Below are 16,741 nucleotides of genomic sequence, written 5' to 3' on the forward strand. Positions count from 1 at the left end.
ACAAAAACTTACAAAATACCAAATCAGAAGAATATGATTACAGGCTTACCTGTCATCCATTGCTCTTTTCCAAAGACCCAGAGCACCAATCATATCTCGCTTTTTGTCAACATATGTTGCTCCGAGTAGTTCCAAAGCATCAACACGCTCATGTCTGGATACAAGATTTGGTAATTTAATTAGATATTCTACAATATGTGTATGCCCAGTAACGCTTGCAGCCAAAAGAGGCGTCATGCCTGCAGCAAAATACATAATTATATTTCTATATTGCTTGATGTTCCATTTTTTAATGTTTTGTATAATAAGTGGATCTCATTTGTCTCAAGTTTCATAATGTATCTTGTTTTGAGATGCTTTTTTAACATTAATGAATTAATTTTGTATAGTAAATATAAAAACGAAGTTCAGTTTTCAATGAAATGGTAACTCCTACTTAGAGTAACAGTGAGTTTCTTTCCAGCAGCAGTAAGAATGCAGATATGAAAGGTAGTAAGTTACAAAAAGTAGAAAAAGATTTTTAGTTCAAACATCTTACACAGAAATACATCATGTCCAGACAAGGAATGAATTATATTACTTCACCTGTAGAAAGCCATACTCTTTTTGTAAGCGGACCTACTTGGTGCCAAATGCCGCATTTTAACTTTTACCAAAAAACATAACTACTGTCTAACATGATTGATGTTTGAATTTGGCATGAAGTCACTGTCAGCACACCACAATAAAGCCACTGCTTTAAAAATGTAAAATGTTGCCTCACATGAAATTCATACAAATGTGATGGAGTGGCAGTATTATCCACCTGTCTGTCTGAAAGGAACAATTATAGTGCTGGGAACAATTATGTCAAATTATTGTTGTCAGTGGATAAGTGGTAACAGGATAACATAAATCCATTGTTATGTTCTACATGCAATTAAACATATTTTGTTCCAGTGTACCCACAACCAACCAATATCTGAAATTTTTTTCTGCCTGTTGTAGGAGTTTCCTTTCAACCCAACTGAAATTTGTCTCACTACCCTGTGTTCTGAATGACTTTGTCATTTCTTATTTAGCGTTTAACTTGTCTTCTTTATACCTCTTCCTTTCTTCTAACCAACCATTCTTTTAGTTGTAATACTGTGTTGTCATATGCTTGTAAATTTTAATTATGATTATATCTCAAATAAACTAAAATCAAAGAATTTAACAATCCGAAACTCAAACTTCATTGATGACTTTCTAACAGATACTACAAGCCAAAAATCACAGTACTGTAGCTCCCACTGGGCCCTCTCAAAAACTTGTTTTCATTGGTTCATAGTCTAGTAGTTTTTAGTAATATGTATTGTTAATTGCAATAGAAAAACACCATTCAAATATGATATGTCAAGCAATTTTCATGTAAAACACTATCTTCACAGAATAAATATTTAGGTGCAATTACCATATGAGTCTACATCCATCTGAGCACCATGTGCAATAAGTAACTTGAGGATTTCCAAGCTGCCTGACTCAGCACAGTCATGAAGGGCAGTGTTGCCTTTAACACTCTTCCTGTTCACACTGGCGTTCAGACTGAGGAGAAACTTGGCTATCCGGAAGTGACCCTTGTAACAAGCAATCATCAGGCAGGTGTGGCCATGCCTATTTGCCACTTCAATATCTGTAGAAATGAAAATTACTGTTAAAACTGAAAAATAGAAAAGTATACAAGAGAGAAAATTTTTAATAACTAATAACCAATTTCAGCTCAATTAAATTTTTATCAATATTACCAACGTATTTTTGAATCTCACAAAATGTCAAACCTAAAAACTGTTGAACATTATATTACCTTTACTGTAACAGTAGAGTCTGTTGCACTTGCATGGCAAGTCTGCATTTATTTCTTTACGGTCCACAGGTTATCAATCTGTATTGTAAATTCAACAGACTTTGTCAATGAATCATAAAAAGTTTATCTACCTTAACCCTTTTCCATGCCAATGGAATGGCGAGTGGCAGTTGACACTGCAAATTTTGTTTTCCACACCGATGCGAAGCCTCATTCAACGTAATTTTTTTATAGCTCTCATATACTCCAATGTGAATCTGACTTTACTAGGCACCAACACTGCACTGTTGACCACAAAATATTGCTCCAGAAGTTGGGCCATTACGGAATATGAGGAGCAGCTCACAACTGGTTCACCACTTACTTTAGCAACAGGCAGCAAAAGGTCTTTATTCACAATGTTGATAATGGCTGTGATGTGGGATCTGAGTGGAGTACTGTCAAGTGGGGAGTGCCCCAGGGATCAGTGTTGGGGTTACTCCTGTTCCTTATTTATATAAATGATGTGTCCTCTAGTATTACGGGTAACTCTAAAATATTTCTGTTTGCTGATGACACTAGCTTAGTAGTAAAGGATGTTGTGTGCAACATAGGCTCGGTTTCAAATAGTGCAATACATGACCTCAGTTCATGGCTTTTAGGAAATAAACTAACGTTAAATCACAGTAAGACTCAGTTTTTACAGTTTCTAACACACAATTCAACAAAACCTGATTTTTTAATTTCAGAGAAGTGAAACTGAACAGTTCAAATTTCTAGGTGTTCAGATAGATAGTAAGCTGTTGTGGAAAGCCCACATTCAGGATCTTGTTCAAAGACTTAATACTGCCATTTTTACTATTCGAACGGTATCATAAGTGAGTGATACTTCGACACGAAAATTAGTCTACTTTGCTTATTTTCATTCGCTTATGTCGTATGGTATTATATTTTTGGGTAACTCTTCCCATTCTACAAGAATATTTTTGACACAGAAATGGGCGGTTCGGGCAATAAGTGGTGTGAGTTCATGAACCTCTTGTTGACCTCTGTTCACGATTCTCGGTATTTTGACACTGGCCTCTCAATATGTATATTCCTTATTGTCATTTCTTGGTACCAATATTAATTTATTCCCAAGAATAAGCAGCTTTCACTTGGTTACTACTTGGCAGAAATCAAACCTGCATTTGGATCGGACTTCCTTAACTCTTGTGCAAAAAGGTGTACAGTGTATTTTCAATAAGCTGCCACTCAAATTCAAAAATCTTAGCAGTAATCCACACACTTTCAAATCGAAACTGAAGAGTTTCCTCATGGGTCACTCCTCCTATTCTGTCAAGGAGTTCCTTGAAAAATTAAGCAGATTCTTATTGTATTGCTGATAGTGTTTACTTAACTTATGGACTAAATTTTTTCAGGTTCATGAACATTTATTTTTATCTGTTGTTACTTTTATGTTGTAATTTCATGTACTGACACGTTCCATGACCTTTGAGATTTGCTCCTCAATTTGGTCCTACAGAACTTGACATGTAAATAAATAAATAAGTACTGCTATCTAGGGAAGCCTACATTAACTGTGGCAGTCATGTTGAGAGAAAGGTTTTAATTATTATGTTCAAGTTGGTGCACAATGGATAGGTCTCCACGCACAGTCCTTTCAGAGGTAAAATGATAACATGGATTCATTTGTACACAGTGCGATTGAAAAGATGATAGAATCAAGTTTCAACAAATATCACAGAATGAAAAGTTTTGTGTTGTCCAGCTTTAGTAAATATTTTTGAATGAAAGAGCATTTCTTGTTTTAATGTATACCTCATTGTTTACCCTAAGAGTCATGCAATTCTTTGTGGCGCACTCACAGGCAATTTAAAAACAAGTGCACAGAGACACCCTGAGTCTGCATTATGGAGTGCAAAGGATTATACAACATTTTCGAACATGCCAACAAAAGAACTTCATACCACTTTAAAAGTATCGCTATGCGGAGCTGGTGTCTACCCTGCAGAAGTAGAAGAGACAAGCCATGTCATTCAAGTGTGCCTGGAACAAAATTATTTTCAATTTTAAAGAACCCTTTTAAGCATTTAGATGGCTCAGTTATGATGTCTTCATTCAGCCATGTAGTGGCAGAAATTTTGATGTACCATTTTGAAAAGCTATTCTTAGATGAATAAGAATATCTTCACAGTGTAAATATTTCTTTATATATTTAGGCATTAACATCTCATGAACAATGAGGTCATAAAAGATGGAGCACAAGCTCAGATTACAGGTTGAGGAAGGAATACGACCATAGCGTTTCTGAAGGAACCATCCTGGCATTTGCCTTAAGTGATTTACAGAAATCATGGAAAGCTTAAATCTGGATGGCTGGATATGGATTTGAACTGTCATCCTCCTGAATGCTAGTCCAATGTGGTAACCTCTGCGCCACTCTGCTCAGTAGTCTCTGTGGACTGTCACGTCACCACCAGACAGCTCAGAACATTCTCATGACATATAAACTCTCAACACAACACCACATTTCACTAAGGAGCTTGGTGGAAGTCCATGAATTTCCTTGATCTTAACAGAGACCAGAACATGTGAATGTTGTTTCAAAATCTACAGAAAAATTAAGACAGACACTGTAATATGCTCTTTTTTCAGGGACACTGTAACATGATTTTTTTTTTTTTTCCAGAACATCAAACACCATACAAACCTACTGCCTTCCAATCCATGGTGCATCATCTCACTCCCATTCACATTTCAAAACATGATTTCATTACACAACTAGGCACAATGAAATTCTTTGCATTGGCTATGGCTACAGCCCCGGCTTAATTGACAAAGAAGTGCACAATAAACAAAGACAACAGATCCTACCACACCCTTATGCCCATTTCGCAGTAACAGCCACACCTAGAAACAACTGGTGTACTATATGAATGTGGGGAGTATGTTCTTTCAGACACATCTGAAAGAACAGACACTATGTGTAATCCATAACTGTGCTACATATTAAATAAACTGAAGGTGGAGGGAGGAGAAAGGAAACTAACGTGAAGGGACTATTAATATCAGCTGCACTTTATGTAGAATCAGCAGTGATGAGTGAAAATTTCTGCTGCGCTGGAATTCGAACCTGGGATCTGCTTACTAGGCAGTTGCATTAACCCCTATGCCACCCGAACACAGCATTTATCGCAATAGTGTGAACTATCTTGATACGCCCCTTGGACGACTAACATTCCCACCTTGTGCCACCTATCTGCGGTCTCCATCCACGTCCTCCATCCTCACTACTTTGCAATTCCCGCAGGAATTCATTGTCCATTGAGGTGAAAGAATGGACACCAAGCATTCATATAATTCGCTCACCTTGATGGGCAATGGGTCCACCACCTTGAGTGCAGATGCACAATCATTTCCGACCTCCTGTGGGAACCTCAAAGTAGCGAGCATGGAGGACATGGACAGGAACAGTGGGTAAGTGGCATCAGTTGGGAATGTGGTCGGGTGCGAGTGGTACCGAGATACTCTGCACAATTGTGAGAAACACTATGTCTGGTTGGTGCAGTGGTTAAAGCAGCTGCCTAGAAAGCAGGAGATCCCAGGTTTGAATCCCAGTCCGGAAGACGTTTTCATTCATTGCTGCTGATTCCACATAAAGACCTGATGCAGCCGAAATCAAGAGGCATTTCCCTTTCCTTCCCCCCCACCCCCCACCCCACCCCCCCACCCCCCCCCCGCCCCCACCCCTCCACCTACAATTTACATACCTAGTATAATATTCCATATTTAGGAAAATTGTACAACTGACAAAAAACTCTGGAACAGTTCATTTATAAAACTATTTTATGTATGCAGTATCATGGCTCACATCTTATTTAGATGTAACAGATTTATTACGTAGTGGTGACATTTATTAAGTGTTTCCTTTTCTGATGAAGGCTTCTGCAACTTAATATGTCATCTTTACTGTAAGTAGCAATTTATCTTTTCCTTGTATTGCTGATACTCCACTATTTACTTTTTAGTTTATCCACTCTCAACTTCTTTCTATGTACAGTTGTAACAGACTGTAAGTACAGGCCACTTTATTTGTAATTTCTGGCTAGTGTCATGATGAAAAATTCTGTAAACTGGTAATATTTTTGTGTGTCACGGTTCAGATTTTTCTACTCAATTGCGCACCACACTAATTGCTTGTCAGCTGATGATGCCCTACAAGCCAAAGGCCAGTTTTTAGTAAGTAAATACCAGTGAAACAAAATAATTTTGTTGACTTTTCACACTTTAAAAAGGATTATTATTTGATAGTTTATGCTACTGATGGTGTCATCACCTGCTCCGTTGTCAACAAGGAATTTAACAATTTCGAAGTGGCCATCAAAACAGGCTGCTCGGAGTGGTGTGGAGTTGGTCCTTGTAGTATTATTGACACATGCACCATGCCTAACCAGAAGTCTGACGACAGAGAGATGCCCAGCTGCAGCAGCACACCACAAAGGGGGAGCCCCCTCTATGGTCTCGCCATCAAACATAACTGAAACAGTGAACCAGCATATTACTGCATTTCAATGTAGTGTGAAGGTCCACTGTGCTCACATACACAAATACATAAATACAGAGAAGAATTTATATACACTTCACAAAATGTAATACAATTCATTTTCCATGCTAATTCACAGGAAATAAAATTTATTCACAGTTTATATGCTGAAACCAGCATGACTAGACTAGCAATTATTTCCCAGTTACAGAATTTGCGAGTTTTTCAGATACTTATTTCAGTGAAAGAAAGAAGTGAATAGGAGAAAAGGAAAGCAAGGAAAGGTAAATTAATTTTCAATCTGTGCTGAAAACTAGGAGAAGTTGTGCCAACTCTCGTAAGACATATAAGATGCATTCATCATACACAGTACTTGTCGGCTGCTATAGATCAGAGGTGCAACCACAGTACCTAGAGTAACTTCCTGTTATCCTTACCACTTCACTGTGCCCTCAAAGTGGCTTGCTAAGAACATAAAGATTAGCAAACTCTGAAATAATTAATACTAACATTCTTCTGTCTGAACTCAATCCAAGTCCAAATTTAATTTTCTAGGTAATGCAACTCACCCAGTTTCTTCAAAACTGTTTATGGGTATTATGTGATGAATCGTACTAATGTGTGCAAGTGGTATCACAAGTGTAAGGCTGGTTGGATAAACGTTCACAATGAAGAAAGCTGGGGGAGGTCCTCAATTGTGACTGATGAGACTGTGGACAAGATTGAAGAAATGATTCATGGTGATTGTCAAATGGCTTTGGGCAAGTTGAACACAATGTTTCCAGAAATCTCCAGATTTCTTCCACATGAAATCATTTCTGATACACTTGGTTTTCAGAAATTGTTTGCAAGGTGGATACCATGACAGCTCACAAGCAAAGTCGACAGAATCACCTCTTCACAGGAATTTCTCACGGACTTTGAAATGAAATGTGTACAATTAGTTGATGCTATTGTGATTTGACAAAACACTGGTGGTCCACTACATCACTGAGAAGGAAAGACAATGCAGTAGCAACAACGAGCAACAACACTCATCACTGGTGAAGAAATTCAAAACCCTTGCCCCAGGTCAAAATCTCATGCCCCCCTGTCTTTAGGGACTCGAAGAGGATTCTGACACCTTAGGTTCACTGTCATCCATCATTTTCCGTATTGTCCTGACATGACCCTGTCAGATTTTCATCTGTTTCCAAAACTTAAATAGTACATTCAAGGATCTCACTTTTTTTTTATTTTTTGGATCAACAAGGTAGGTCGAATCATTTACAAGGATTGGATGAATATGGATATGCATGACATGAAAAAGTTTCTTGGTATTCTGACCCTGACTGTAGTTTACAAGTCAAGAAATGAAGATATAAGTCAGATCTGGAATGTTCAAAATGGCCAACTACTGTTCAAAGAAATTCTGTCTCGCAACCACTTCCATGCTGTTCGGAGGGTGCTGTGTTTTGAAAGTGCAGTAGCCTGACATTAACAGAAATTTTCGAGATAAACATGCTGGTCACATTTCAAGGTTGCTCTCCATTTCAACAATACATCCCATGAAAACCTGGTAGATACAGAATATAGTACTGGGCAATTTGTGACAGAGCAACAAGCTACTGCTGGAAGATGAAAGTGTATTTGGGAAAGGAGGAGGAAACCAGAGTCATGCAATTTTGAAAACCCTGTGACTGAACTTGAAAAGTCTGGACATAATATCATCTCCGATAATTTTTTTACATCTCTTGATTCAGCTCATTTGTTGTCAAAATATCTGACACTAGTTGGTACTGTCTGGGGAAAAAAAAAGGAACTGCCTGGAATTTTAATAAACCTAAAGGACGTGACGTGTATACCATATTATTTGGTTTTCAACCAGGTGTGATGATAGCCTCTTATGTTCCCAAGAAAAACAAAGTTGTTACGGTCTTAGCTCTTTTCATGATCACGCAATGGTGTCACCATCACAAATAACAAAGCCTGAAGTTATAATGAAATACAATGGCACAAAGGGTGGCACTGACACCATGGACCAGAAGATGTGATGCTACAGTGTGAGTGATAAAACAAGGTGCCAGCCATTGGTGGTTTTCTTCAACATGATCGATGTATGTATAATGAATGCATATATAATTTCGATGATGTTGGATACCAATAAGAAAATGAGATGTCCAATTTCTATCATCAATTTGGGAAAGCAACTAGCAGCAATAAACAAGTCAATGAATTCGTTAGTAGCACCAGATCAAGGAAGGGCAGTGAAACCACCAGCTAAGAACAGGAGAAGATGGGCGTACTGTGTAGAGAAGAAAGATAGCAAATACCAAATTACATGGTATAAGTGCATCAAACCCGTATGCTCAGAATATTCTGCTACTGTCTGTATACTCCGCATAAATTTGCAATAAGAATATAAGCCAGCAGTAAAAGTATAAAAACTGCATTTTTTTAAAAATGTGAAACTTAAAAAATTATTTTAAAAGTACTTTTATCTCGAAAGTTGTTCACATCTTATGTAGTTATGGCAGTACCAATTTGTGTCAATTTAAACAACACAGGCCTGAGTGCCCTAAATGCTAGGCAATGCCCATACAGATTTTCTGGTAAGCAGAGGGTTGACGACGTCCGTCTTTTATTTGCAAAGGCATATCATTGTATTTTTATGAAAATTTCAGCATGGGGATGGTTGTAGTTTTGTTAATTTATCAGCTAACTAAAAGGACTCATGACATTAATCGAGGCTTCTCCCAGGAGCACTTTAATGGGAACGAGGAATCTTCCTCTACAGTCAAGGTCGTTAATACAAAGCAGCATCCTTAACATGAAAATATTTAGTTTCAATCCCGCTGGCATAAGAAATTTTTATCGCCAGTAATTGAGCAGCCAGATAAGGAAACAGAGGTATGATGTTCTTGGTCAACACACTGAGTATCAATGTCCTGGGTTAAATACCAAACCGATCGCTCAGTCCTACATTTAGGGCAGGTCACACTACTACTACTACTCCCCTCCCATTGTCATCATCATCATCATCCTCATCCTCCTCAACACCAACACCACCATTCCCAATTTAGTACAATGACGAAAAGATACAGTGGCAGATATATCTTATACATCTTCTGAAGGATTTTACCTGGGATGGAACAAGAAGTTATTACATGAACACATAAGCAGATCCAGCAAAAGCCACTAAAATGAATACCATGCTACACACATCAATGTATTAAAATGCATTTCCTAGTTCAATCTGATTTTAATTTAATACATTCATTTTTCTGAAACCTTCCTTGGGGGTTCCAGATGCACAAACTTCAGAGAATGGGAAATATTGTTTTCACTTTTAAAATACCATTCTCTATACAGAAGACAAAAGTTTTACAGTGAATGTTTTCCCAGACTAACCTGAACCTGGCTGCTCTATATCAGCACCACAACGTTCCACAAGATATTCTGCAACATCATAATGGCCATTACGGCATGCCATTACCAATGGTGTAGCTCCACCAGTCCTTGCACCAACAAGCATTTGGACTTCTTCCTTGGTACGTTGTTCAAGGAAAACCTGCAAAACAAAATACTTTTTATAATTATTATTTACCCATAAGGAATAATCTACGTACAATGAAAATTATTTATCAAACCACTGTTCACTTGTATCAGAGTATCAACATCTGTTGGATGAGAAACATGCTCTAATAGCTATCTGATGTGTTAACTTAATGTTGAAACAAGGCTTTTTATGTAGACACATGATATAGCACATTTCAGTATACATGCTCCGGTCACATTAATGCAACTATGCCATGTTGAATGGCACTGTGCAGTAACCACTCGCACAAACAGAAGGTGGCAGCACTATCAGTGGCGGGTACATGAAGAGTGTTCAGGTGATGCTGAAAACAGTGCAGTTATTGTCGTAATGCAGAAATGGAGCAGTTTATCTGGACCCGAAAGGGCATAATAATTTGCTTTCGGGCCAAGTGTGGAAACACTTCCAAAATGGCTAAGACTGTGAACTGTCTGCATGCTGCCATGGTTAAAATACACTAAGCATGGTACAGCTATGAGTCATAGATGACATGGGTCAACGACAGCTGCAGAGATGTATAAGGCTAATAGACTTGCAGCCGTTGAGCAACTGATTGCCTGAATAAACCTCAGGGCTATCAACAGGTGAAAATGAGTATGAAAGAAACATGGTCACTTCTCTAGAAACATAGCTGCATGCATAAAACCTTCCTCCCACGAGATACAGCCTTATTGAAGGAACCTTCAGTCCTGAGCAGAAGGATTTGGTAATTCAATAAAGGTGAGTGCTATGCCGGCAGCAGCATGGCTACTGGCAGGGTCATGCAAGCTGAACAGGCCTTGCCAGAGTAGTCAGACAAATCATATCGCACATAGGGGGCTCTATAGGTGTAGGGAAACCGCCACCACAAGAAGTATATATTCCGGTGCTGGACAGCCTTTAGCAAAAACAGTGATGGAACTATTGACACCTTCTTATGGAAAGTAGCATCACCTCTACAGGGATAATTTTATAACAGTGCAGAACTTGCAAGAAGGTAACTGAAAATAAAATTTAAATTTGTGGAATGATACGGCAAAATAGAGGATTTCTGGAAAAATTAAAGCGCGCAATAGTCAATATGTTTGAAGCTTGTCATCGACAGAATGGTGAAGTACTTGCACATGTTTGGAGAGCTTCAAAAACTGAAACAATAAGAATGATCTCTACAATACATAATGCCACTTTGACTGACACTCACAGAAAAATGTACAAAAACCAATTACACAATAAAAAAACCTGAAAAGTGTATTAGACTACAACAAATACAGGAACGGAGTGGGCGGGCAGACCAATATTTGAGTTATTACCCTATGTACGGCGGTGCAGGTCTCCCGCATTGTCCACTATGTCTGTCAAGGAGTATGGGAGGGTGGTCGTCATCATCATCATCATCATCATCATCATCATCATCATCATCATCATCATCAAAATGAATAAATGAAAACGAAGAAACTGCCATGTATGTTCCAAAAACAAAAAAAGAGGAACAACAAACTTAATGTTTAAGTCTTGTGGAGTTGTGTTCCATCTTGAAGACTGTTTTGCTGCATATCATATGAAAGAGAAACACAAAGTACCAAAGACAATGCAAATAAACAAATATATGAAACAAACAAATTTTGTATTTATTTATGTATGTATATCTTCGACATTTCATGAAATTAGGGGGAAGAGGGTTGGAAACTTATGAGAATTAACGATGAGATTAGTGAAACTTAACAATTTACAATCTACCGATAATGTCAAGAACGGCCGGCAATGAGCCAAGTAATCCAAATTAGTGCTGCCGGCACCAAGAGAATACATTTATATGAGACGTGCAGACAGCAAAGTGTTAAGAGGTCTACCATTGATTCTCTACAACCCAGTGTTCGCAGACAGTGATATACTTCCCTCTCCCTTGTAGCTGACCCTTTCATCCCATGAACATCTACCAAAAGGAGGAATTCCCTCAACTCATTACATAGTTCATCAAACCATTCCTGGCATATGGGGATTTGTATGCACATGTTGTGCTTCATCGTCTAATAATCTGCTCCAGAGGTCAAGATAGTCATGTCTACTATGAACGTAAAAAACTCAGCATTAGTACAGTGTTATCTGTTGTCAATCTTCTGTTTATCCATTGTCCATACTATTATCCATTGTACACACTATTCAGCAAGAAATGGTCAGACACCTGCTCTCTAGTGACTGATTTCCAATATGGATTCATCTATCAGACACAACAGTATCTGGACACAAGACACCAAGGTAAATGCTGAGCAATGAAATTTGTTTTACACACAACTAACTATGTTCAAAAACCTTAACAGTATCCAGGAAACGGTGGATCATATTACCAACATGTTCCCCCTCACTACCGAAACTTTCACATCAAAATCTAAACCCAAATAAAGGTAGATGGCCAGTACTGTAGTGGAATGAGGAATACACTTAGACAAGCAAGTACAGTTTTAAATAAGTTCCCATGCTGCCCACCTGTAGAGAACTTTGCAGTTTTTTTGGTGACAGTAGTTGAATGTTACCGGATTATCATGGAGATCAACAAGGCAAAAGGTCCTGAATACTATACCTTGCCCCACTAAGATTCAGTGGTATCACAGACCATTCACAATATTTCTGTGAGAGCTTGGGTGGTGTCCAGTCACTGTTGTTGTACAAAATGGAGGCTTCATGATCAATCTGGGAGAGCACAGGAAAGAGCAAAACATTTCACCATAGTTAATTTCGTGACCATGTCAGAACCCAGTTTTCTAGCATCATAAAGTGATCACTGAAAATCATGATTGGAACTTTGCTGCCACCACTGGTGAGGCTTTTTAATGATCCTTCCCCATGTAAGATGTGGATTCAGCACTTTGTACAGCTTTTGGTAACATCTGATGGCGATAAAAACCGTTACAGTGTATCAGAGCACCTCACAGGAAACATTAAAATAACACTCTCTCATCCTGTATCTAGAAGACAGTAGAACTATCTGACTCTGAAACTACTTTACGCCACTCTTGAAATCATGGAAGGGATGTATGTACCTGAGTCGCACTCAACACCTTTGTAGGAAAGATCTGTCACCAAATGGTCAGTCATTGTCTGACCCGAGTCTCTCAATCCATGTATCTCCACAGCGGCTTTCAAGGTGAGCTCGGAAGATATCACATTACTGTAAATAGCCTCATCCTGCTGGGTTGTGCAAGTACCTCTGATTTTTCTCCATTTCTCTAATTTTTTTATTAACTGAAGATGTATGGAAGGAGAGGCACGCTGCAGTCAGTCGCAATCCCATTAGTTTTTATTATATTACAAATCTAGATTTTGGCTATAAATACCCATCTTCAGTGCATTTTCACTACAATTCAACAGACTTGCAGCAGCTCATGTCACGAACTGCCGCAAGTCAGTTGAATTGTATGAAAATGCACCAAAGTTGGCTATTTATAGCTGAAATCTGGATTTGCAAGCATAATAAAACCTAAAGGGATTTCAGCTGACTGCTGTGTGCCTCTCCTTCCATACAATCTATGGTTGCTGTGCACAACAGTTTCTGATGGAGTCACAATTGGTTAAGAACTAAAGATGTATTGTGCAAAATATCAACAGGCAATACATTTGAATGAATAGGGTCATTGATAGCATCTTCCCATCCTCCTATGTCACTGACATCGTATCTGACTACTCTGAACAGAAGAACAGTGTCCTTTATATTGGTAGTGTCAGTATGACTATCTTTGCATTTCCTATTAACAGTATAGGACTCCTGTCATGAGGACTCCTATACAGTGCTCTTTGCATGTGGACAATATCTCCATCTTTGATACTTTCCCCACTAATAACCATTCATCGATTCCAACTGACAAGAGAAAGCTACACAAATGGGCAATCTAGAAATGTTTAAGTTGTCAACTAAGAAACCTGTTTTGGTCATTGCAACCTTCTGCACCCCATTTTTAACTTTCCTGAGGTGAAGACATTCGTTCTAAATTTTTGGGACACGGAACACATTAGACATTAAGCTTACCTGGTTGTCTCTTTAGGAACCTGGAGGTGTACATCCTAAGGCTATAAATGTAAAATTAATAAGGGAGAAATACAGCTTAGCTGTTCCAGTTTAACAGAGCTTTCTCTTGTGATGCCAAACTGTGTTGTATGCATGGTATATGATATTATTTGAGAATAATTTGAGTGGACAGTTAGCCAAATACCTCCCACAGTCGCATTTCAGCAAACAGACAAGTTTCCTGTTTTTCGTTTCTATCAACCAAAAAAAGTATTTCATTAGTGACACTGCCAAATCCATTGCTTGGGATACTTCCATCTTACACAATGATACAGATGGTGCAGTGGTAAAGCACAATGGTAAGACACTGGACTCTCATTCAGTAGAAAGATGATAAAAATCCATGTCTGGTCTTTCATACGTAAGTCTACCGTGGTTTCCTAAATTGCTCAAGGAAAATGCTGGAACAGTTCCTTTTAAATGGACACAACTGACTTCCTTCCTCAATCCACACTCCTACTTGTCTCTAATGACTTTATTGTCAGTGGGACATTAAATCCTGACTTTTTTTCCCTTTTGGTTCTTCCAGTGCAAATTTATTGTTGCTTTTACTGTGAAATGTCTAACATAATAGTGATTTAATACTAATGTGGTTCAAACAATCTGGGTTTTTTTTTCAGAAATTTTAAAAGAATTCACTTGCCAGAGAAATAGGTCACATTCATGGAAGTGGGGTTTAGTTTTCATTAATAATTGGAAGAGCAAAATGCCTCTGGTCATGACAGGTAAGTGATGATAATAAAGCAAGTATCCAGGAACTACCATATAGTGCTAAACACTGAAAATGGTTTGATGTTGAAGGTATATAACAGAGATACCAAACAGGACTAGTATCTCCCACCAGCTGATTTTGAAGAAATCTAAGAGGGTGTTTCTTGTCCATGGTTTGGGGGGGTGGGGGGTCTTGGGGATTAACTGCAACCCTGTTGGGCAATACTTGCAGAAGGTGAGGAAAAGATTGATCAGTACTACAAAAATAGAATGCATGTTTCACAATACAGTTCTAAATATCTTTTAAAGACTATCATCCCTTATTAAAGTAGGTACTGGTACATTATATAAGCTACTCCTTTTATAGCTGAAAGGCGATAAATGTAGCAAAAGGGCAGTGGAATAAGAAAGTGACAAAGCTAAGAAATTTGCCCAAGTCATCTCATTCGAAGATGATTTGATGTTTACAGCTGCAAACCTAGTTCACCCGTTTTGATGTACTTAATGTCATTCGGGAATGAAGTAGTTGAATCACTGGTGAACTTGATAAAAACTTGTTAGATGCCGTTAGAGTAGACATGGCGAAGTTCCACATACGAGTCTACAACTGGAAGAAGACAATTTGATTTTTATCAAAGAAGAATTAACTATTTCTGTGTTAATGTCAAAACCTGCCCTGAAGGAACAAAATTTTCTCTATGGGAATAAATAACGATGTTTTGGTATAATACTAGCATTCGGAAGTATTTGAAGCAGACTTTACAAATATGTTTCAGGGTGTCCTTAATTGGAGATCATTCTACGTTGGGTACTATATAACCTTTCTCAAACCCACAAACACTAGAATTATCAATAGAAGAGGAGTTGACAGAACTGTCAACAAATTAAGTGCTACAACTGACATTAAAAAATGAGTATCAAAAACATGGGCTTCAAAGGCTAATTCCAGATTTATGTCCAGTTATGCATTGTATCAAAGAAGTTTCTCATTGTATTCCTGCCAGATTTAGCAAAAAGATTTACTGCAGTCAGCAATTTGCTGACAAAGAAAGTCAGTAACAGAACATGGCGATTTCAGACTGGTGATGGCAAACTGACACCAAATATCGAAAAACTGTCACTGCTTCAAGCTATATATTTATATGACTCTTAGGAGAAACATCATACACGAGTACACCAATACTGTTAATGTACCATGTACATGTTTCCATGACGAACACCATCGAAAAAGCTGAAAAACTATGAGTTATCTTACTGATTTCAGGAACAGGAGTGGTTTTTATTATTATTATTATTATTATTATTATTATTATTATTATTATTATTATTACTATTATTACTATTATTATTATTATTATTATTATTATTATTATTGTTTTTTTTCCTGGAAAGGGGGCAGTAGACCAAGAAAGGTTAGGAACCTGTAGTATGTAATGTCCTGGAGAACGTTGTCTGACAACAGCAGGCAGCCTGGATGGGCCCAAGGTACGAAATGTGTGTATTACATCATTGCTAGTGTTGTACTGTATATGTGTATTACATCATGGCTAGTGTTCAAAACTCCTCTAATGCGGTCTACTTGGGATGCACCCATTGGATTCCACGCAGAACATGGAATACTCACTCTACCATATGGTCTTGAAACTATAATAATGAAAAAGAATGTACTAATAGGTTGTGAGTCCATCGGTCGGACAACAGTTTCCTATCACTACTGCAGTAAAGTGTCACCCACCAAACTCAACATCAAAGACACCTGTAGAACATGGTTGTCAGTATTCGTCAAGTACGCTTTTGTTATAATTCTTGCTGTGGTATTTAATAGTGCCAAAGCCATTTTTCTTTCGCAAGTTACACAGCTTGTCTTCACCAACTAGCTGTCCTTGAAGCTATGCCAAGGAAACTCTCAGGGCCAAATTGCTTCGTCATCAATATCTTTCAACGAAAACATTTTCAAAGAGTATTAGAATTGATTTCAGTACCATGCAAGAGAGTCTTACTGAAACATTGGGTGATTTTCTGTATAGCTCAAACAGCCTCGCGTAATTTTGTTCTTCCTTTAACAGG

The 16,741-nt window shown here is 38.0% G+C and overlaps 1 protein-coding gene across 1 annotated transcript in view; it reads right to left on the bottom strand.

Moving 5' to 3' along the window:
- The window catches only part of LOC126094606 (protein fem-1 homolog CG6966), a 133,318-nt gene that overhangs the window by 15,850 nt on the left and 100,727 nt on the right, over positions 1–16,741 (bottom strand). Inside the window, exons 2-5 of the mRNA XM_049909083.1 lie at positions 9,738–9,897; positions 6,141–6,341; positions 1,433–1,651; positions 50–239 (exon numbers count right to left, since the gene is read on the bottom strand). Coding sequence (XP_049765040.1) covers positions 50–239; positions 1,433–1,651; positions 6,141–6,341; positions 9,738–9,897 — 770 coding nt within the window. The remainder of the gene's footprint in view (positions 1–49; positions 240–1,432; positions 1,652–6,140; positions 6,342–9,737; positions 9,898–16,741) is intronic.

Source organism: Schistocerca cancellata, chromosome 8 (assembly GCF_023864275.1).
Source record: "Schistocerca cancellata isolate TAMUIC-IGC-003103 chromosome 8, iqSchCanc2.1, whole genome shotgun sequence".
Taxonomy (NCBI): domain Eukaryota; kingdom Metazoa; phylum Arthropoda; class Insecta; order Orthoptera; family Acrididae; genus Schistocerca; species Schistocerca cancellata.